This window comes from Rhinatrema bivittatum, chromosome 12 (assembly GCF_901001135.1).
Source record: "Rhinatrema bivittatum chromosome 12, aRhiBiv1.1, whole genome shotgun sequence".
In the NCBI taxonomy this organism is placed as follows: Eukaryota; Metazoa; Chordata; class Amphibia; order Gymnophiona; family Rhinatrematidae; genus Rhinatrema; species Rhinatrema bivittatum.
The window spans coordinates 50,754,817-50,773,518 of record NC_042626.1 but is presented as its reverse complement, the minus strand read 5'-3'; the positions used below and the strand labels follow the sequence as shown (position 1 = coordinate 50,773,518).

Sequence of the window (18,702 nt, the reverse complement as noted above, 5' to 3'; positions counted from 1 at the left end):
GAGTTCCAAAAAGCCAGAGGAGGAATCTGCTGGGTGCAAAGACCAAATCTGCTCTGTTGATATGTATAAGTACAGGAATCCTTCTCTCATTGTTAACAGTCATCAGTTTTATTTTAAAAAAATCCTCAGTATGTGATCCCATTCTAGCCAATGACCTGACAAAACATAAACGTATTAGAAAACACATCATGAAACCTTGGTACAGTTAATAAAGATTTAACAGTATAAAAATATGATCCATGTCTAGAAAAATATTATACAAATGAATATATAAAATCTCATTACAATAATTAACCTAAATATTCGAACCAAAATCTCTTCCCTTTCTTTGGTTTTGAAATAATTGTGCTGCTGTATCTTTCTACTTAATCCAGAGTTGCTGCTATTTCACCGCCTTCTGCAAAAAGTCACCCTCGTTCCTGGCAGACGCTAATTGTGCATTTCTGCTGGGGGAAGAACAAAAACAAATAGAAACAGAGAATCCCTTCGTATTCAAAATCTCTAGATCAGGGAATCTCCACTCCAGGCCTGGACTGTCAAGTAACTGAGCTGTGCAGATTCCCTCTCCCTTGTTCTAAAGGCATTGCTGAATTAGAGCTCTGCAAAAATGAGCGTTTTAGAAAGACAGATTATTTTTGTTTTGGCACATGGGGGGTTTCCCTGCTCCTTTACACTACCAACTCAAATTGGCACTCTCTGTTATTTACCAACAGTGCCATGAGCCTTCAATTGTAACTAGCAGAGATTTTCCCCAATATGTTGCATTCCCCTGCCCCCCAGCCCAGTCATTGCACCTTGGCCGGGAGCCACAGACTGCATCTTTCTCTGGAGCCCAGTGCACGTGCACCCAACATCCAGCCAGCAGGTGTCACTAGTGAGCAATAGCCCTGGAATGCCTCCCCTACTCCAGGGAACGAAAGACCTGGCCCGGGAGAAAACTGGAGATGGAACGACCTAGTGGTTGCAAGCATTGGGCTGAGAACCAGAGAAACCAGGGTTCAAATGCCACTGCCCCCAACTACCATGCTTTTAGCCTGGGGCAAATCAATATCTCCCATTGCCTCAGGAAGCCACTTAAGCTTGAGTCATTCTGTGTCTCCATATACTTCACACCAACCCTGAACTGCACAGACTCTGCAGCACTTTATCCCTAGTGGTTAAAAGGATAGAAATGAAGAAAAAAGGGGGAACCCGTGTTAAGTGGTGTAATCTGCATGGAGTGGCAGTTACCACCCTAAACAAATAAATAAGCTGGCTAGGGAGACTGAATGGAGCACCTGGGTCGTTTCCTGCTATCATTTACTATAGGACAGGACTTGTCATTCCTGAAGTCTAATAATGCTGTTAGCTGCCTTCAGTATCAAGTGGAAAATGGGGGTAAGAAATCCAAAATTCAACCCAGACCCTGAAAACGGCACTGCACTGAGCCTCTGGCTGGCCCCATCCATAGACCTCAAAGCCATGGTAAAAGCTCTTGCAAGTCACCCAAAGGCTTCCATTTCCCAAGAATCTGTGCCCCTTTTTAGGTTGCCTAAGAATGACATGAGAAGTTGTCAACTGGGTCAGACCAAGGATCCATCAAGCCCAGCATCCTGTTTCCAGCAGAGGCCAAAACCAGGCCACAAGTACCTGGCAATTACCCAAACACTAAGAAGATCCCATGCTACAGCACTAGCAGTGGCTATTCTCTAAGTCAACTTAATTAAGTACTGGGTGGCATTGATACTGAACACTGACTGGAAACATGAGCAGCCACCACTAACAAAATGCACGTTGCACACTCCAATATTTAAATTGATATAAAATGTTCGGTTGGGAAACTGAGGGCATGAAGAATGGCTTGGTCGTCTTCTCTTTGGCACGGTGACGTGATTATCTGCAGTTTGTGTGTTTTGAAAATGATATATAATAAGCACCGATTGCCCTGACAATATTTGTTCATGTCTAACTCTTACATGAAGGTAATGACTCTGCAGATTTTAGGCACTGAGCCACGAAAGCAATTATTCAAATGGCAACTACTTCTTTTTGCATTTTCTAGCCTCACCTCAAGGGGCCCACCAGAGAAACAAAGGGGTTGAATAAAATTAAAGCCTCCTCTTTAAAAAAAAAAAAAACAAACACAGCAACATCTCAATAGGCAGAGGAAGGGGGGAGATTGTATGAACACCTGGACGATCAATCACCAGTCACTCACTCACTGAATTTGGCTCTTTTGTGGTTCAAAATGCTACAGGTCTGGCTAAAACATTTCCATCCAGCAGGACAGAGGGGGATCTAGATGGTTAGAGTGAGAGAAGACAAGAGATCCATGGAGTGCAGTATACATACAAAAGAAGTCTAATCTCCAACTGGATAAAAAGGTTTGATTCACGTCCTATTGCTTCATGGCCTCCACAAGCTCTTAATCACTATGCGGACCTTATGGAAGGTCTTAAAAAACAGCTTCCAGTTAACCTATTCTCTGACCTCTTAGTGGCAAAGGTCTGAGAATTTTTTCACCAATCTCTACCTGCGTAGTCTGTACAGCAGGTTTGTCCCTCTCTTCTGCCCAGGACGTAAAACTCAACAAACCTATCAAGACGAGAAGTGATACAGAAACTCCACAAGAGCAAGGAGGATGGTGCAGGATGGCAAGGTGACACATGGCGTGAAAGAGGTCTCTGTGCCGTGGAGACAAGGTGGCTGGAACGGGCTCTGCCCAGAGCCATGGCTTCCTGCAATAAGACTTCACTCACAGCACCTCTTACCTTACTGCAAATTTTAAGCAACAGGAAACAGCTCAGAAAAGAAAAAAAGTTGAAACATGAAGAACCGATTTAATTCCCTTTAAAACTTTCTGTATAATTTCTTTGAATTTGGATGATATTTAAGGAAGATCCTTTTCACAATCTGGACCGTATTTCCTATGGGACTGGTTGGATACTGCTTCTGGTTATAAATGAAGCCCTTCTCAACCTGGAAGACAACTTGGTTAAACTCATCTTGGTGGAAGGGTTTGCCGGTGTTGAGGCTCTCCACGAGGCTGCTCACGAACAAACCCCAGCGCATACCGTAATAATCACCAACCAGTCCTCCAAACTCTTTGTTAGCGTAATCTAAAATGTTGCCCGTTGGACCCCAAAGAGTTAATTGATTCCTAGCATTCATGTCAAAGAGAGCGGCTTCTTGCTCACTCGTAGCCATAGTTCGAGCCTCTTGCAGCCAGCGACCAAGCAAGAAATGGGTCTGACTGGACAACAGAGCGTCCAGTTCTGGAATGAGATCGTAGACAAGAACCCCACCCACGGTCAGCAGGTCAGGAAGTGACTGAGCCACATATGCCTGCTGAATTTCCAGGTAATACTGCGTCACCAGCTGCTGGACCGCCTCCCTCGTGATGTCAACCAGGTCATAGAGAAAGGTCGGGCTCCCAGCCAGCTCGGCGGACGCATTCTGCAGCAGCCGCCAAGCTTCGTAGACATCGCTCCTGTTGTACCACACATTGGTGTTCATCTTCAGGTGCGGGCGGTGGACCAGCGGATTCTGGTTGTGGTTCTTCCACAGCACCGTGCAGTTGTACACGCTGCGTAAGAGCAGATGCCAGGCGGTTACAGCCTGGGCATTTTGGCTTCCATAGCGTCTTACTGCATACCAAGTTATCCACTGGGAAAGGTTGAAGGCCTTGTCACTCCAGCCTATCTCGTTCATTAGTTCATAGATCATATCATTTTGCTCAATGCCTTCAGGGGTCAGGCCGGTGCCCACCATGGAAGAATTGGGAAAATTCATGGCTGCGAACGGTCCATTGTTGATGCTCTCCACGCTCCCGAACATGCCGTGGTTTCCCCCAAAGTTGTGCAGCAGGCACCATATGAAGGGTTGGCCATAGAAGGACTCCATTCGGAGGTAAACCGGTGCGGTCTCGGCAAACAGATCCAGGACAATGATCTTCCCAAGGGGCGCGCCGAGAAGCAAAGCCCGAGCCTGGGCCGGTTTCCAGAAGCTGGGCGAATTGAAGAAGATCCAGCCCTGCAACAACCAAATGGCATCGGGATCCACTGCAAACAGACCAAAACAAAGACAAATTATATTTGGGAATGACAAAGGTGGGAGGCATCAAACTAGACAAAAAGAAATGAGAGAGGAGATGTCAACACTGTATAAAAGGTTTTAAAAAAAAGTCCAGTTCTCCCACCCTACCATTCACTCTGTGTGACCCTGGGCAAAAATATTAATACTTTGGTTTCATGCAATGTGCAAAGCAACATTCACAGCCAGGGCAAACACCCCTACACCAGAGTGCCGGTGTGTCAATGGAGGATGAAGGAATCATTATAAAAACTGAAATTAGTCATTTAGATTTATACAGTGCCTTTCATCCAAACAGGACCCCCATCAGGTTTCATGAATTACAATGCATTGTAAAAAGCAAACAAAAAAAAAACAAAAAACCCACCACCACGTGCAACCACTTCTGGGATGGAAATCTAGTCACCAATGTTAGGGCCGGATTTGTACGACAACTTCCAAAGGGGAAAAGAAGGAATAAAATGTTACCATTATTAACCAATTAAAACAAAAGTAGGGGGGAGTAGGATTTGAACCCACATCTTGGAATTGTTGCCACTCTAACATGTAGATCACAGATTGTTTTCCTCCTGCACTGATGTTACCTGCTGTCATTGATTTATAGATGGCGGCACTAATTCCAGAGAGGTAAGTGGGGTCTGAGGAAGTGGGGCACATCTCGTTGAAGGTGTCAGCATTGTAGATGTGATCGGTCCCAAATTCCCTGGTCAGCTCTTTCATGAACAGGGCTCCTATCACCTGGAACATGGCATCCTCAGGGTCCAGCAGGTAGCTGCAGGAGTAGGTGCAGTCAAAGCCTGCCCAGCCCCCAAGCCTGGTCACATTGACATTGGGAAACACCCTGAAAGCAACAAAGGGACGTACAGACTGAAGAGATGAGACACACACCTGTCCAGAGCCTGTGTGCAGAGCACCACAGGAATAGTTACACAAATTACTGCATCACCACTAAAATACATAAGAGCTTTTGAGTTGTGGTCACCCTGACGATGGATTGGGGGTTGTACATTAAATTTCCTCTTCCACTCCCCCCGCCACACACACACACACACACACGCATGTTCTCTCTGTTTTCTTCCCCTTTAGGGATGACCCCCAGCACTTTCTGCTCTATTCTCAAGCCTGATGCCTACACTCTCCCTCCCCCAAGACCAATGCCAGCATTCTTCCCCTTCCCTGACCCCCAGTGCTCTCCCTGTCCCTAGGCATGGGCACACAGGGTTCTTGCAACCAATCTCACTCAACAGAGAACAATCTTCTGCTTCCTACTTCAAGTCTCTCCCCTCCCTTCCCAGGCAGTGTGCATGGAACAGGAGGCAAGGGGGTGAGACTGGGGCTGGAGCAGACTCTGCATCTTAATCCAGGGCCTCCCCTCCTGTCTTGCAGGAAAGAAAAAGGGAAAGGGTGAAGTTTGAGGGGATAGAGCAGAAGAAAGAAGAGAGACTCTGCTTCCTAATCCAGACCATTCCCTCCTGTTTCTTGCCCTTCTCAGGCAGCCTGCGTAGAACAGAAGGGGAGGGGCCTGGCCAGCATCTGGAGATTTCCCAAATGTCTCTAGAGACTCAGATTTCATTGAAATCCAAGTCTCTGGTCACACCTGGAGAGTTCCCAGGTGTGACAGTTGACATAAGGGATAGCTTTAGCAACTCCATTTTTCCTTCATCCAAGTGATACATACAGTAGGCTGAACTGAATTTAAACATGGAGGGCTCGTATATTTATTAACAGTTCTTTGTATCATGTTAGCAAAATGCCCCAAATATCTCAGAACAAACAATCGTCAGTCGTTATTTTGAGGGACATTTTTGGGAAGTGAATAATAAGAATGGGGCAAAGTCTAAAAGTTTAATTGAAATCCACTGGATGGATGATTTTTTTTAAATGAAAGTGTAAGACTGTTCTTTGAACTGTAGGCCAGTTAGCCACCATCAGATACCTTCATTCCAAAATATGATTAATTTAAAGGAGGTAGAAGGAAGAAAACCATTTTATTCAGAATGCCAGAGACAAGAAGTGAGATTTTTGAGTAGGTCTTTAGCGGCCCCTTGAGGTAGGAAGCCAAAATTGCAGCTGAAATTGATTACAGCTGAAAAAAGAGCAAAGAAACTTTTTTTGGCTAAGAAACTCCTCAGCTAAAAGTGTGCAGTGTCCCTTAAACATAATTTAAGATCTTTTGTCTTTTATTAACATGTATTTATCACTTATGCATTACGCACTAAGTGATGCACAGGAGGTAACACACATAAAATACACTCACATACAAGACAGAAATTTGAAAACATGATTTCTTCGACCAATAAAGCCATCTCAAAAACTGCAGTCTAAGGACGAATGCACTGGTCCTAGTCAACAATAGACTTGTTTAAAGAGATGTGTCTTCAACATTGATTTAAAGATCTTTACACGGTCTGATAAAACGCGATGCTTCAGGTAGTGAATTCCAGAGTGCGGTAGCCACAACAGAGAAAGCAGTTTGTCTCCACAAGACGTGCCTGTCAAACAGAAGGTTCGCCTTCTGAGAGGATCTTAAAGAACAGATGGGGCAATAAATGCATATTAGAGCATTAAACCATGGAGAGTCGTTAATAAGCTCTAACTTAAAGACAGTCATGCCAATATTATATTCATCATATTGGCTGAAAGAAAGCCAGGGTAAGTCGATAAGCGCAGGGGAAATGGGCTCTCTCTGATTGCTTCCTGTGATAAGACATGCAGCTGAATTTAGCAGAAGCTGTAACGGTTTTAAAGTCACTGCTGGAAGGCCAAGACCTCCAGGGCCCGAATCGATAAGCTGCAAGGTAAAACGGGCGCTCTTATTGAGCATTTTTTTTTTTTTTTTTTAACACGCACACAGCCACATCTCCTGGATGCGCAATGGCATATTTTAATGAGCTTCCGCTTTAAAAGGGACGTGCTAGGGATAAATTGTGCATCCCTAGCGCGTCCAAGGCATCAGACGCCTAGGAGACATGGCTGTGCGCAGGATAGGAAAATGGACGCTCAATTTACAAGCACCTGTTTTTCTAACCCGCTCACAGCCATGGGTTAAGAAAACAGACGCTTGTAAATTGGGCGTCCGTTTTCCTAACCTGACCACTGTCAAGTCTTTTTTTTTTTCTGCGATGCAGCTTTCTGTGGTTCCTCCTATTCAGTTTCGTGACAATATTAAGTAGGAGGAACCACAGAAAAGCAGTGTGTTTTGCTTTTTTGTTGAGGCTTGGGGTGCGTCAAGACTTAACGCCTGCTCTGGGGCTGGCAATCATTTTTGCGTGTTAAAATGTGTGCGTCAGGCGCACAGTGATTTTTTTGCATCAGGAGCAATAGCATTAGGAAAGTGATGTGATGAGCGCTATTAGCTATGCACTGGTTTGGACGCGCTAATCCCATTATTGCATGTCCTACCACACATCAAGCTGTGCACTACGCTGAGCGCACTATATTGCATCGGCCCCACAGAGTTACAGTCGCTAATCATGGGTAAAATCGAAGCTTGGATTACTGTATGAAAATCAGATTTGTCCAGTAGGTGTTTTAATCCGCAGTGGACTCTCAGTTTATAGAAACCAGCTTTTATGACAGATTTAATACGAGGACAAAAGGAGAAGTCAGAATCAATCCCTACACCCCAGGCTTTTTATATACAGACATAGAGAAATGTTAGAGCATCAAAAGTAATTGAGGTGCATTGAAGTTTGGAATGTGGTCTCTGGATGAGTGCAAACTGCGTCTGGGATAAATTCAGAGCTCATTTATTGAAGAAAAGCCATTTTTCTGATTGTAGTTTGATAAATTTGTACTAGTTCGGATGTAGATGACCATTGAGTTGAATACAGACAAACAAAACTCTACATCGTCTGTGTACAGTTAATACCCTTCACATAGGCCTGCGAGAATGTTGCATATGGGGGGGGGGGGAGAGGTATACAGTGAAAAGCACAGACGATAAGGCTGAGCCCTGTGGAACCCCCATTTTCATAGGAGACCACCGTGTGCAACCATTCCCAATTTTCCCTTATGTGCGGTCAGAAAGGTACAATTCAAACCACACCAGCACTGCACCGGTTATTCCACATTCGTTTAATTGACACAGTAGTGTCAATTAAAGAAGCCTGGTGTACTGTATCGAAGGCTGACAAAATATCTAAAGAAATCAACATATAACTATTTCCTCCATCCTGGCTTCTTCTGAGCGTGTCCAGAAGACAGACTATCAGTAATTCAGAGCTTAAAGATTTTCTGAATCCGTACTGATGAGAATCCAAAGTTTGTTTGCCCTCTATGAAGTCAAGTTAGTTGCCTTAACACGTCAGTTTCTAGTATTTTAGGCAGGAAGGATAAAGGATGAAACGGGCCTAAAATTAGTGAGATCTAATGGGTTAAGGCTGGGTTTTTTTTCAAAAAAGGTCTGACTGAGAGATTACTCCTTGCGTAAGAGACGTATTCAGAAGGATAGCAAGCGAAAGTGTGAGGGCATCTCTTGCTGCCTTTAATACCAGAACATAACAAATGTTCAGAGGGCACCACAATGGATTCAGTAAGGAAATGACCCGATATCTCTCTTTTCCTGGAACAATCTCAAGACTAGGCCCAGCATGGATCAGTTGTTTGGGAAATATTGGAATACAAAATCGGCACAGAGATCGAAGTGTCGGCAAGTTCGGCAACTTTCAAGGAAAAGCGATTCAAATCACTATCACAGCTAAACGGTATCGGATGGTCCTATCTGATCAGGAGAGGAATTTCTTGGGGCGTTGGTGAATTCCTTTGCAGCTCCGAATACCCCCTTCGAATTGTAGCCCGCTTTCCTAATGCATTTCATAAAGTAGGACCTTTTGTTGCCATTGATCCTAGCTCTATAATCATCGCGTTATGACTTGTTGCTTGCGTAGTACTTCGGCTGGACTCGGACAGACCAAGCTTGAAAGCATTTTACCCACGTCACTCAACTGTCTGAATATCGTCCACACATTGTTCCACAACGCGCTGAGGGGGGGGGGGGGGGCGTTCCCAGGGGGGAGGAAAGGGATGCGCGTAGCTGGCACTGGCAAATCTCTGCGTGGAGCTTTCCCGGTGCAAAGGCCATGGGTAGAAAGTCCACACGTGCTTTCGCTTTCAGAACTGGCAGGTAGAAAGTCCGCATAGCCCTTTATCCCAACATACAGACAGTGGAAAACTGCTCCTCTATATAAAGTACATTTTTTTAACCATTCCCCAGTGAAGAACTCCACAGCCATGCACCATTCATCCGGTCCCCACATTCTTATATTTGTGTCTGACAATCAAAGCTGGGACTAGCAACTTCACACCATAATGGACAGCTCTGTTTTCAACTCCGTCTCAGCATGCCAGCGACTTGCCATCTTGTATACGTTCACCGCACAAAGCAGGGCACAGAAGCTTAGATATGGAAGTCTGTCACCACACCAGGTAGGGTGGGGGAGAGGTTATCAGGTAATAGTGGTTTGAAACCTTGGCTTACCTTAGAATGCCACGGGGCATGTGTCCTGCGAAGGCTGGGAGGACAGGCATCATCCCCAGCGACCTCATTCTCCCCAGAATCCTGTACTGGTGTCAAGAAAAAACAGCTGGTGAAACAAGGGAAACCATGGCCAAACCCTGAAAACTTCCCTCTCTCCCCTCACCCACAGATGAATGGGCTGGCTTGGTCTACACAGAACACAGCATTCTGGAGTCCAACATCCCTCAGAAAAGAAGCTGTTCAGCTTGGCTGCATATTTTGGTCAGCTGATTTACTCTGAGTGTTGTCATTGCACACAGTGTACACAGATAGTTAACCATGCAGGTGTACAACGAATGATTAACACAAGTACAGCAGATTGCAGCTTCCTTCCCCAGAAGGGCTACAGTCTATGTAGGAAGAAAGAGAGACACAGGCTGGTGAGCACAGCCAGGAGGAGGGGAGGGCGATGGGAAGCAGCTATGGGAAGGATGTGGTGGGAGGCCACATGAGAGATGATGGGCTTCATGCAGATTAATGGAAAGCACCCAGGGAGCTGTCCCATAGCCTGGTCTGTCAGACTCAATCCCCGCGCTTGACCTCGAGCACTGGGCGTGGATGGCGGGGGTGCAAGCACACCCTGTTTTGTAGAAAGAGGAGAAACAGGTTAATTTCACTGACTCCTCTGCTGCTGCCGCTCCCAGTGGCAACAGGATCCCCGAACACAAAGCATGCTTGAGTTGAAGATGTTATCCGGTCAGGCAGGTACTGTCACCTGGCTGAAACAAAAAACTATCTTTTTATCTTCTCCTTTAATGTGGACACCTTCCTGATACCAGACAGGGTGGGAGCACAGGGCATCCCTAAGTCGAGTTACCTGTAAGTACAGCTGCTTTAAGTGCCAGGACAGGGGCAGCGGACCAGCCCAGGTGTGAATGTTCCCCATCCGACCCCAAGCTAAAAAGGCAGGCCCAGTGAAGTAGTCATCGATTTCAGACTGGTTGAGCCCCAACGTTAGGTAAACCTGAAAGGAAAGTCACAGTGAAAATAAAAACCTCATTTCTCCTTCCCTGACTACACGGTGTGTGCTGTCCAGGTGCTCAAACAGCACCATCACATTTGGCTGAAGGCTGCTCAAATAAATATTTCTAAAGTCGGATCCTGCTTTTCTGTCTCACCCAGAAAGGACATTTTGGGCTGCCTCTGTTTCCTTTTTCACTGTTCATAGCAGCCTACAGACGGCCCTGGTGGGAAGGGCAGGAGGAGAGAGTAGAAAGCCAAACCTGCACAGGGAGAGGCACGGCTACATCAAGCTTCCAAGGCGGGAAATGAGACCCAACCCAAGAAGAAACTGCAGGAAGGCTCCCGCAGCCTGCGCTGGTGGACCCGGGAGATCCGACAGGAACAAACAGGAGATGTACGGAAATTTGTCCCCTGGAAAACCCGACTGGATGTGGCGGTCACCAGGCCAGGAAAACTGGGGAGGCGGGAGGCATATGGTCCGTATTTGCTGACATTTACTGTGTTATGTTTCCCGTTTCCCCAGCATACAGCTAACGGACAGTTTGTAAAACAGAGAGCTTGGACGCCAGCTAAGTCACCCGTGCCACCATGAAGCCGACTCATTACTATTTTACTTTATTATTATTTATTTACGTTATAGGACTTGCAGCCCGCTCTATGATCTCTTACCTTTGCAGAGGTAGCTCAAGGCGAGAGACAGAACCCCCCCCCAGAGGGTCATACAGTTTAACCCTTTAAGACAAGGTCTCAGGCACAGTTGTTTCTTAAAACGAGACAGTTTCTGGCCATATACCAGCAGAAAGCTAAAACCTCCAGCTGAGCCATGGCATCTGGCATTCATTGCTGGGAAAAATCAGATCTAAAGCCATCATAGGAACACGGGGCATGACGGCAGATGGGGACCATTGGGCCCATCCAGTCTCTTCTCAAGCTGCTTCCAGCTGATCTCAGGCGTCCCTCTCGCTTCCTCATGCTACTGATCCCTGTGCTTCTCCCCAGCATTCCCAAATTCCCATTACTGCTTTTGTCTCCACCATCTCACCTGGTTTAAACATGGCTACTTTATTCTGTGGCAGTGGTCCTCAGGACGCACCTAGCCAGTCAACTTTCAGGATATCCACAGTCAATATGCATGAAATAAATCTGCATGCATTGCCTGCATTTATGCAAATCTGCCTCATGCATATTCAGTGTGTATATCCTGAAAAGTTAACTGGCTAGATGTGTCCTGAGGACCGGGCTGAGAACCCCTGCTCTGCGCCATGCTGGAAATTCACATTTCAGTTCCTACCTTGGCAATCTCCTAATACTAATTATTCTTGTAATCCCAGAGTTTGGGAACCTCCCCACTAACCCACCCAAAAATGCATCTGAATGGGGCAGAAATGTGGATGTAAAGGAGTCCAAATTAATGTAAATATCACAGAAGCACAAGCTGATAAGTTTAGAGCTTGCTAAATTGCAATTCTCTCGTTACTCTCCCATTAGAAACCACTGCTGGTCATTCAAGTTTCTTTAGCCACAGACCATCTCGGCCACCACAAAGAGGACAGGAAGCAATCCCTCTCTTCCAACTGGACATAAACTGGACTGAGTATGAGGCATCATTTGCTGAGAGCTGCCTTTGCTGGCTGCCGTCTGCAAGTGGCGTTCTGGTGGGCGGGTTTCTCCTCCGTTGGACCCCTGATGTCACGTCCGCCCCAGAACTTTAAAACATCATTGCTACCAGTGACAGATCACTGCTGGCGGATCGTGCGTCGAAAGGGCGCAAGTCAAAGGGGTTTGCCCCTTTGCAAGCAATAAAGCATGCCAACAGTGATGAAGAACATAAGAGCATACCATACTGGGTCAGCATGCCATACTGGGTCAGACCAAAGGTCCATCAAGCCCAGCATCCTGTTTCCAACAGTGGCCAATCCAGGCCATAAGAACCTGGCAAGTACCCAAAAACTAAGTCTATTCCATGTTACCGTTGCTAGTAATAGCAGTGGCTATTTTCTAAGTCAAATTAATTAATAGCAGGTAATGGACTTCTCCTCAAAGAACTTATCCAATCCTTTTTTAAACACAGCTACACTAACTGCACTAACCACATCCTCTGGCAACAAATTCCAGAGTTTAATTGTGTGTTGAGTGAAGAAGAAGTTTCTCTGATTAGTTTTAAATGTGCCACATGCTAACTTCATGGAGTGCCCCCTAGTCTTTCTACTATCCGAAAGAGTAAATAACAGATTCACATCTACCTGTTCTAGACTTCATTATTTTAAACAGGTTCGCTGTTTTAGACGGATATGGAGGAAAGATAAATCTATCTTAAATAAAAAGAAGTGGGGAGAAGCAAATAAGTCTTAGTTTTTGGGTACTTGCCAGGTTCTTATGGCCTGGATTGGCCACTGTTGGAAACAGGATCCTGGGCTTGATGGACCCTTGGTCTGACCCAGTATGGCATGTTCTTAAGTCTTATCACCAGGCTATTTTAGCAGCTAAAATAAAGCTTATTTTTAATAGACTTATATCTGCAGATTATCATTTGAAACAATTAATTCTGTTTGATTCTAAAATGGCTAATCAACCAGCTCCATGTCCTCCAAATCTGACCTCTTGTTCTGCTGAGAAATTTGTGTTGCATTTCTTTGACAAAATTAAAACAATAACTTCCCTGGGTTAGCTCAGACTTCAGTTGTACAAGAATTTGACGGTTCTGTCTCTCTATTACTGGCATTTAATTCTACTTCTACAGCTGGGGTGAATTTCCTTTTAAAATCTATTTGTCTTACTACTTCTAAATTAGATCCTTTAATTTCAAATTACTATCAAATTCTGGTGTGGACCTGACTGCTCCATTAGCAGTTATTATATAGTTTCATCATTAACTACATAATATTTTCCCCCATCCGTTAAAAAAGGCAATGGTTCAGCCATTGCTACAAAAGAAACAAAAAACAGTGGATCCTACAGAGGTTTCAGACCAGTTCCTAATTTACCCATTTTGTCAATAACTGAGAAGCTGGTTTTCCACCTGTTAAGTGATTTTGTCTGCAAGGCCAGTGTTCTTCATCCCTGCCAGTCAGGTTTTCGGAGGGCACACAGTACTGACACAGCTCTTCTTTCTTTGGTCAATGATATCAGAGTCCGTTTGGAAACATTAAAAATCAGGAGCGCAGCATGTGAAACTGTCAATCATTACTTACTTTTTTCTAGATTACATGAAACTGGCATTGCAGACGAGGCCTTGACTTGGTTTTCCTCTCTCCCTCTCAGAGGGCTCTTTCCAAGTGGAATGGGATGATAAGAATTTCTAGAAATCCCACAGGGCTCCACTTTGTCTCCCTTACTGTTTAATATTTTTGTCTCTTTGGCCACTATGATCCAGGACATGGGTTTTCGTCCCTCTTTCTATGTGGACGATTTACAGATAACAGCCTTTTTCAATTGGAAGAATGCTATAGACTTATCTACCTTCAATGCTTGTTTAAATAGGGTAGCCAGCTGGCTATTTATTGCAAGTAAATCCTTCAAAATCTGAGGCGGTTTGGCTTGGCTCCAAGTCTTTTTCTTCAGTTGCAGTACCTATGATGATAGGAACACCTAATCCCATAAAGTCTACAGTGGCTTCTTTGGGGATGCGGCTGGATTCCGCTCTCACGTTGACCAGTTTCATCTCAGCTGCTGTTCAGAAATATTGTTTTCTCGCTGAGATATATTAGGAAACTTCATCCTTTGCAGTTCAAGCTTTTGTGATTTCAAAGATTGATCACTGTAACTCTTTGCTGTTGGGCGTTTCTAATCTTCAGTTGGTGCAGAACACTCAGTTGCCCGGCTGATTTCAGGCCTTCGGAAAAACGATCATAAATCCCCAGTTTTAAAACAATTACACTGGTTACCAGTTGTTTACAGAATCCGATTTAAAGTGCTTTGTATTGTTTCCCCTACTCTTTCATCTGGTTTTCTATCTTATTTCTCTAAATTGTTAATTCCTTACACTGCATTTCGTGCATTAAGCTCATCTCAAGCTGATTTGCTTCACATACCCTTGCCATCTGTTATTCGGTTGGAATCCACCAAGGAATCATCATTTAGCTTCCAAGCTTCCTTGCTATGGAATGCTTTACCATGAGATACTCACTCTATATTGGATATATTCCAAGTTTAGGAAAGCTGTGAAGTCCTGGCTCTTTAATAAGGCATTTGATAATAATTAATTTGATGTCTCTTCAGAGTCCATTACGATAGTCCCATAATGTTACGTAAACAAGACTCTTGAAATGAGGCTAGAATTGTGATTGGGAGTTTTGTGTTTTTATATTTTTAAGTTTTGTGGAATTTCTGTATTGTTTGTTTTGTTGGGTTTTTTAAAATTATATATATATATATATATATTTTTTTTTTTTTTTGATGATTATGATTGTACTGCCACTTGGGTAACATGTTCTATCAAGCGAGATATTAAGTTTTAATAAGTGAAAATGAAACGAAAGCATGCAGTACTCAACCCGCTGCCAGATGGCCTCCTGACCGGTAAATGCCAGGGGTAAATTGATGCCGCTGAGAGCCATCCAGTCAATCTCCTTTTCCCAGCGATCCCAGTCCCACCAGACAAAGGAGTAGCTGACGGTGCACACATTCTGATAGTAACGGAACCTAGATGGGGAGAAGAAGACGCGAGAACAACGTGTTTACCATTATCACACTTTTGGAGAAGGACGCCAGGGATGAGGGCACGCGTCTGCTAGCGCTAAGTTGAGAGGCATCTAAGTGTGGGTTGTTGGATATCAGAATTCACCTCTCCAAAGACCATCGCCAAAGTCCCCCCATGGATGACAACACAATCCCCTCCCCCCCCCCCATGAATACTCACTATCAGACTGTGTCGCTCTGCCCTTCTTATACGGTTTTCACCAGCAGTCCACCAAGACGCTGTTCGGCTATATGCCAACATAAAGCTTCTCTAATGAGCAAGAATGTCAGTGTTAATTTGGCTGATCCCTGGTAAAAAAAAAAAAAAGGGGGCAATCGCAGGTAGGAGAAAATGATAATGCAGCATTGCCGTACTGCTGTCTAGCCCAAAGTCCCAGGAGTACCTTCCAAATATGTTGCACAATTACCAGTTCCCCCCCATAATCGGTGGACAATTTTCCACATTTTGCAAAGAATAAAAGAAAGACCTGCAGATGATGCATGTGAGAGAGGTCGCACTCTGTCGGGTCTGTCCACAGGAAATGCAGCTTACCTTTAATGAACTACCTTGGCGTTTCCCACCTCCATGGCCAGTTTTGGGTAGCAGGGCACAAGTACTAACCAGCTGCAGCATGGTCTGAGCAGAGCGGCCTGCTCACTTGGTGGATGGCTCTGCCCCACAGTTTCAGGCAGGTGTTTGAACACAATAGCACTGGCAGTGCACGTTTTTGCATGATCATGAATTAGGGTGCTGCTGTGCAGCTCATCAGCAGGACAGTCCATGAGAGTCCACACTGACTGACCCCGGCCTGTAAATCCACATTGCTCTGTTTTTGGTCAGGCTGAACACCAAAGCCTGTTCTACATTCTCATCTTATTGGACCCATCAGCTGCCTTTGGTTAGGTTCATCACTCTCTCCCTTTATGGGAATCTTACCTAACTGCTGCTTCAAAGAATCTTACAACAGTTTTCTCTCTTTATTTCTTCTTCTCCCTTCTCAGGGTCTAGTTTTGAGACTGTGTCCCTCTCCAATCTCTTTCACTTCTTTCTTTGGGCTATTGTGCTTATACAACAAATATAATCAGAATTCACCTGGTGCCATTTCCTCAAACAAATGAGAGCCTACATTTTATTGTGAAGGGGTTAAGTGACTTCCTCAAAGTCACAGTTAGTACGAGGAAATCAAGTGACTGCCTCAAGGTCACTCAGTGAGTGGTGGATAAGGGAATAAGGTTAGGGATCTCTGGAGTGAAAGCCTTGTGATCTGACCTCTAAGGTACACTGTCAGCCCAGTTTAAACAACAACACAAATTTTAAAAAGTCATATCTTGCACTGCATCATATAAATAGCAAACATTGTTCATTTCCTGGAATTTCATGCAGAATTTCACCCCCTAGTGTTCGATTACAGGGGCCAAGAAGGGAATACAAGGGGCCTTCAGAACAACAAATGGATATCAGATGGAATTTTAAAGCCTAGGATGTATATCCTTCTTTTTATGGGATTAAATCCTTCCTTTTATGGGATACAGAGGACACAGCAGTTAACTTCACAGGACCAGATGTCCCTGAAAACTGCAGTAGCTGCTAAAATGATTCAGCTGGAAATTAAAACAAGAAACCCAGTCATTAGAAGCTTCCTTTGCCCTTTATTTCCTTCCCAAGGGGGACATTGGTATCCAGAACACTTAAAAGCTTCTGCTTATCCCCAGCGGCTATCATGAACTAGCAAGGTGTGTGTGTGTGTCGGGGGTGGTAGGGGTGCCGCTGTGCATCAGTACCCCCTGTGAGTGTCACACTGGTGCTGTATGAATAAGCGAAGCAGGGACTCAAGGAAGAAAAGCCTTTAAAAGATGAGGTGTGGCTGTAAGAAAACATCCTCCTCTTAAATTGCTTCTGATTCTATAAAATACATATTAGAGAATGGGCAAAAACATTTTGCATTTCCAGATCACAGTTGTAAAACCCATCCTCTTCCCTTTTATTCTGGCATTACTGGTTGGGCAGGGTTTTGGCAATCACGATGCAAAATCGTTAAAGTAAGGACTGGAAAAAAACACCCAGGACATCTATACAAAGTCCTTGGCTCCTATCTAGACACAGTGAGGATCATTTTGAAAAACATTTACCGGGGTAAAACAGCCCAAAGTGATAACTTCTCCCCTTCAAATGACACTAAAAGTGCACCTGGGGTTGGAGTTGACAGTGCGGGTACTTTTACCAGCATTAAAGAGAGGTATTCCCAAGGGCCTGTGTCATTTGTGGGGAGAAAAACAGCGTGCATCCCATTACTTTCAAATGTATATGTGCTATTTAGCCACCCTTCTGCAGGACACTTTTAGCGCACCTACTTTGAAAATGTGCTTTTCAAGCTTCCAAGAAGTTTGCAACTACAAGGGCTATTTGAAAATTGCCCTGCATATACAGCAAAGTCTGCACTACAATATAAATGAAGGCATACATAAATCCATGCATGTGTGATGCTTTGAAAACATGCAACATGTATGATGCATGCAAGCATTTCTATAGGCTCCAGTACACAACATATAGGAAAGGAAACGTCAAACCTGTACTACGTGTAACCGGGACACAATTTACCTGTTGGGTGTTGTTATTGTGATCACACCTCTGACAGCAGGCAGGGGCGAGGGAAGCCGCATCTGGACCCCTGACCAGGAAACGTGGCAACCGCAGTAATACTTCAGGTAGCTGTAAAGGCCGGTGGCCGCAGCGACCCCCGTGCTCCCGGTCACCAGTACCTGGCCCCCGGCTCCCGAACTTAGCTGGTATGTCTCCAAGCCGTCCTTCCCGGCCAGGGAACTGTTCACCGAAACCCAAAACTCGCTGGCCCTGGCCCCGATCAGCCTCTGCAGCAAGTCCCTCACCGCCTGGGTCTGGGTCTCGTCGCTGGCCTGGGGCTTGAGGTGTGCCAGGGTTGGGAACACCCTCCCTCCTGCTGCCACTGCCACCGCCACCAGGAGCAGGCAAGAGAGGACAAGCAGGGGCTGAGATGCAGCTCTCATGGTTGTATCCCGATCTCCCTCCCTCCTCCCCGGACTCCCTGCAGCTCGGCAGTAAGAAGGAAGCCCTTTGTCAGCTCCTCTTCCCCCGCAGCAGGCTGACCAGCAGCTCGCACGGGCAACAGCTGCCCACTTCCGGAGCTTCACTGCCCGGCTGCTCCTCCCCCTCGCGTCACGACAGCCCGTCCTTCTGATTGGCTCGAGAGTTACACCGCGCCAGGCTTGCCGGCTCTTGATCTTAAAGGGCCAAAAGTCCCCGTCCAATAAACGAAATAACCTTGCCGGAGCCGGGCAAAGAAAACTGAATTTTCAGTGTCCTCTAGCAGCTGTACGCAGAAGGGATATTTTGTTTTTAAAGATGCTACGGATACATTTTTTTCTTTTCATTGCCTGATATTAGGGTTACCAACTTGAAAAAAAAACACCATACTCCTCCCTCTTTTACACCCTAT

At 45.2% G+C, this 18,702-nt stretch overlaps 1 protein-coding gene across 1 annotated transcript; it reads right to left on the bottom strand.

Moving 5' to 3' along the window:
- Positions 1-99: 99 nt before the first annotated feature.
- NAGLU (N-acetyl-alpha-glucosaminidase) lies at positions 100-18,382 on the bottom strand. Its single transcript, XM_029574013.1, has 6 exons — positions 17,829-18,382; positions 15,046-15,193; positions 10,407-10,553; positions 9,551-9,636; positions 4,656-4,912; positions 100-4,040 (listed from the first exon to the last, which is right to left on the bottom strand). Exons 1-6 carry the CDS (start codon positions 18,251-18,253, stop codon positions 2,830-2,832), a joined length of 2,274 nt encoding a protein of 757 aa, XP_029429873.1. The 5' UTR covers positions 18,254-18,382; the 3' UTR covers positions 100-2,829.
- Positions 18,383-18,702: the final 320 nt, after the last annotated feature.

Bases quoted from the DNA above. Each gene is read 5' to 3' on its own strand.
- NAGLU (XM_029574013.1), bottom strand. From the start codon at position 18,253: ATGAGAGCTGCATCTCAGCCCCTGCTTGTCCTCTCTTGCCTGCTCCTG. The intron at 15,194-17,828 runs GTAAATTGTGTC...CTCCCCATCTAG, and splicing joins ACAATAACAACACCCAACAG to GTTCCGTTACTATCAGAATG. The intron at 4,041-4,655 runs GTAACATCAGTG...GTCTGTTTGCAG, and splicing joins CTATAAATCAATGACAGCAG to TGGATCCCGATGCCATTTGG.